Source organism: Eurypyga helias, unplaced genomic scaffold (assembly GCF_000690775.1).
Source record: "Eurypyga helias isolate BGI_N326 unplaced genomic scaffold, ASM69077v1 scaffold22767, whole genome shotgun sequence".
Lineage (NCBI taxonomy): Eukaryota > Metazoa > Chordata > Aves > Eurypygiformes > Eurypygidae > Eurypyga > Eurypyga helias.
The window spans coordinates 13,127-13,843 of record NW_010260094.1 but is presented as its reverse complement, the minus strand read 5'-3'; the positions used below and the strand labels follow the sequence as shown (position 1 = coordinate 13,843).

The following is a 717-nucleotide window of genomic DNA, read 5'->3' as shown; positions in this document are numbered from 1 at the left end:
AAGAGGAAAGGAGCAGAGAGATGGGGAAGAACCAGGAGAAAGTTACTTGTGTTTGGCACTAAAGAAACGCTAAATAGGGGAATAAATATGCAAAATCGCCTTCAATGATTGATTTAACCATGTAGAAAGCAAAAACCCACAAGGATTTCTGGGCTGTTTTTACATATTTTGAATATTTCATTGGCAGTTTTTCAGGACGGTTGAGACAATAGCCGAGTTCAAAGAGGAAAAAGGTATTTTTTTAATTTCTGCTGGGCTGTTGGCGAAGGTGACTAAATTAAAGGAAGAGGTGGAAATTCCAATGGGAACACCGCGAAAAGCGAATGTCCGTGCAATAAAACGCACGTGGGTGAGCGATGCCCGAAGATCCCCGCTCGCAGCTGCATCACGGAGAGTGGCTCCAGCCGAATCCCTTGGAAAGGGATTTTTTTTCCATGAGGCGCAAGCGCATCCCCAGGTTTTACCTTGTATTCCTGGGCGGCTTCTTCCACAGGGACCACGGTGTGGAAGCGGTGAGCCTGGGACCTGTCGCACACCACGCAGATGGGTTCCTGGTCCTCCTTGCAGAAGAGTTTCAGAGCTTCCTGGTGCCGCCGGCACGAATTTTCCCATCCCGCTGCTCCTCTCCTTCCTCCCGCCCTCCGGCTCAGCCGCCTAGCGATGTCGGCGATGTTTGCCAGCTCTCTGCTGGGGCGGAAACTCCGGTGCGAAGCCGTC

At 51.0% G+C, this 717-nt stretch overlaps 1 protein-coding gene across 1 annotated transcript in view; it reads right to left on the bottom strand.

The window, feature by feature from the left end:
- The window catches only part of LOC104512088 (zinc finger protein RFP-like), a gene marked incomplete at its 3' end in the record, with an annotated part of 8,492 nt that overhangs the window by 1,864 nt on the left and 5,911 nt on the right, over positions 1-717 (bottom strand). Inside the window, 1 exon segment of the mRNA XM_010154937.1 lies at positions 465-717. Within this exon segment, the coding sequence (XP_010153239.1) occupies positions 465-717 (253 nt within the window).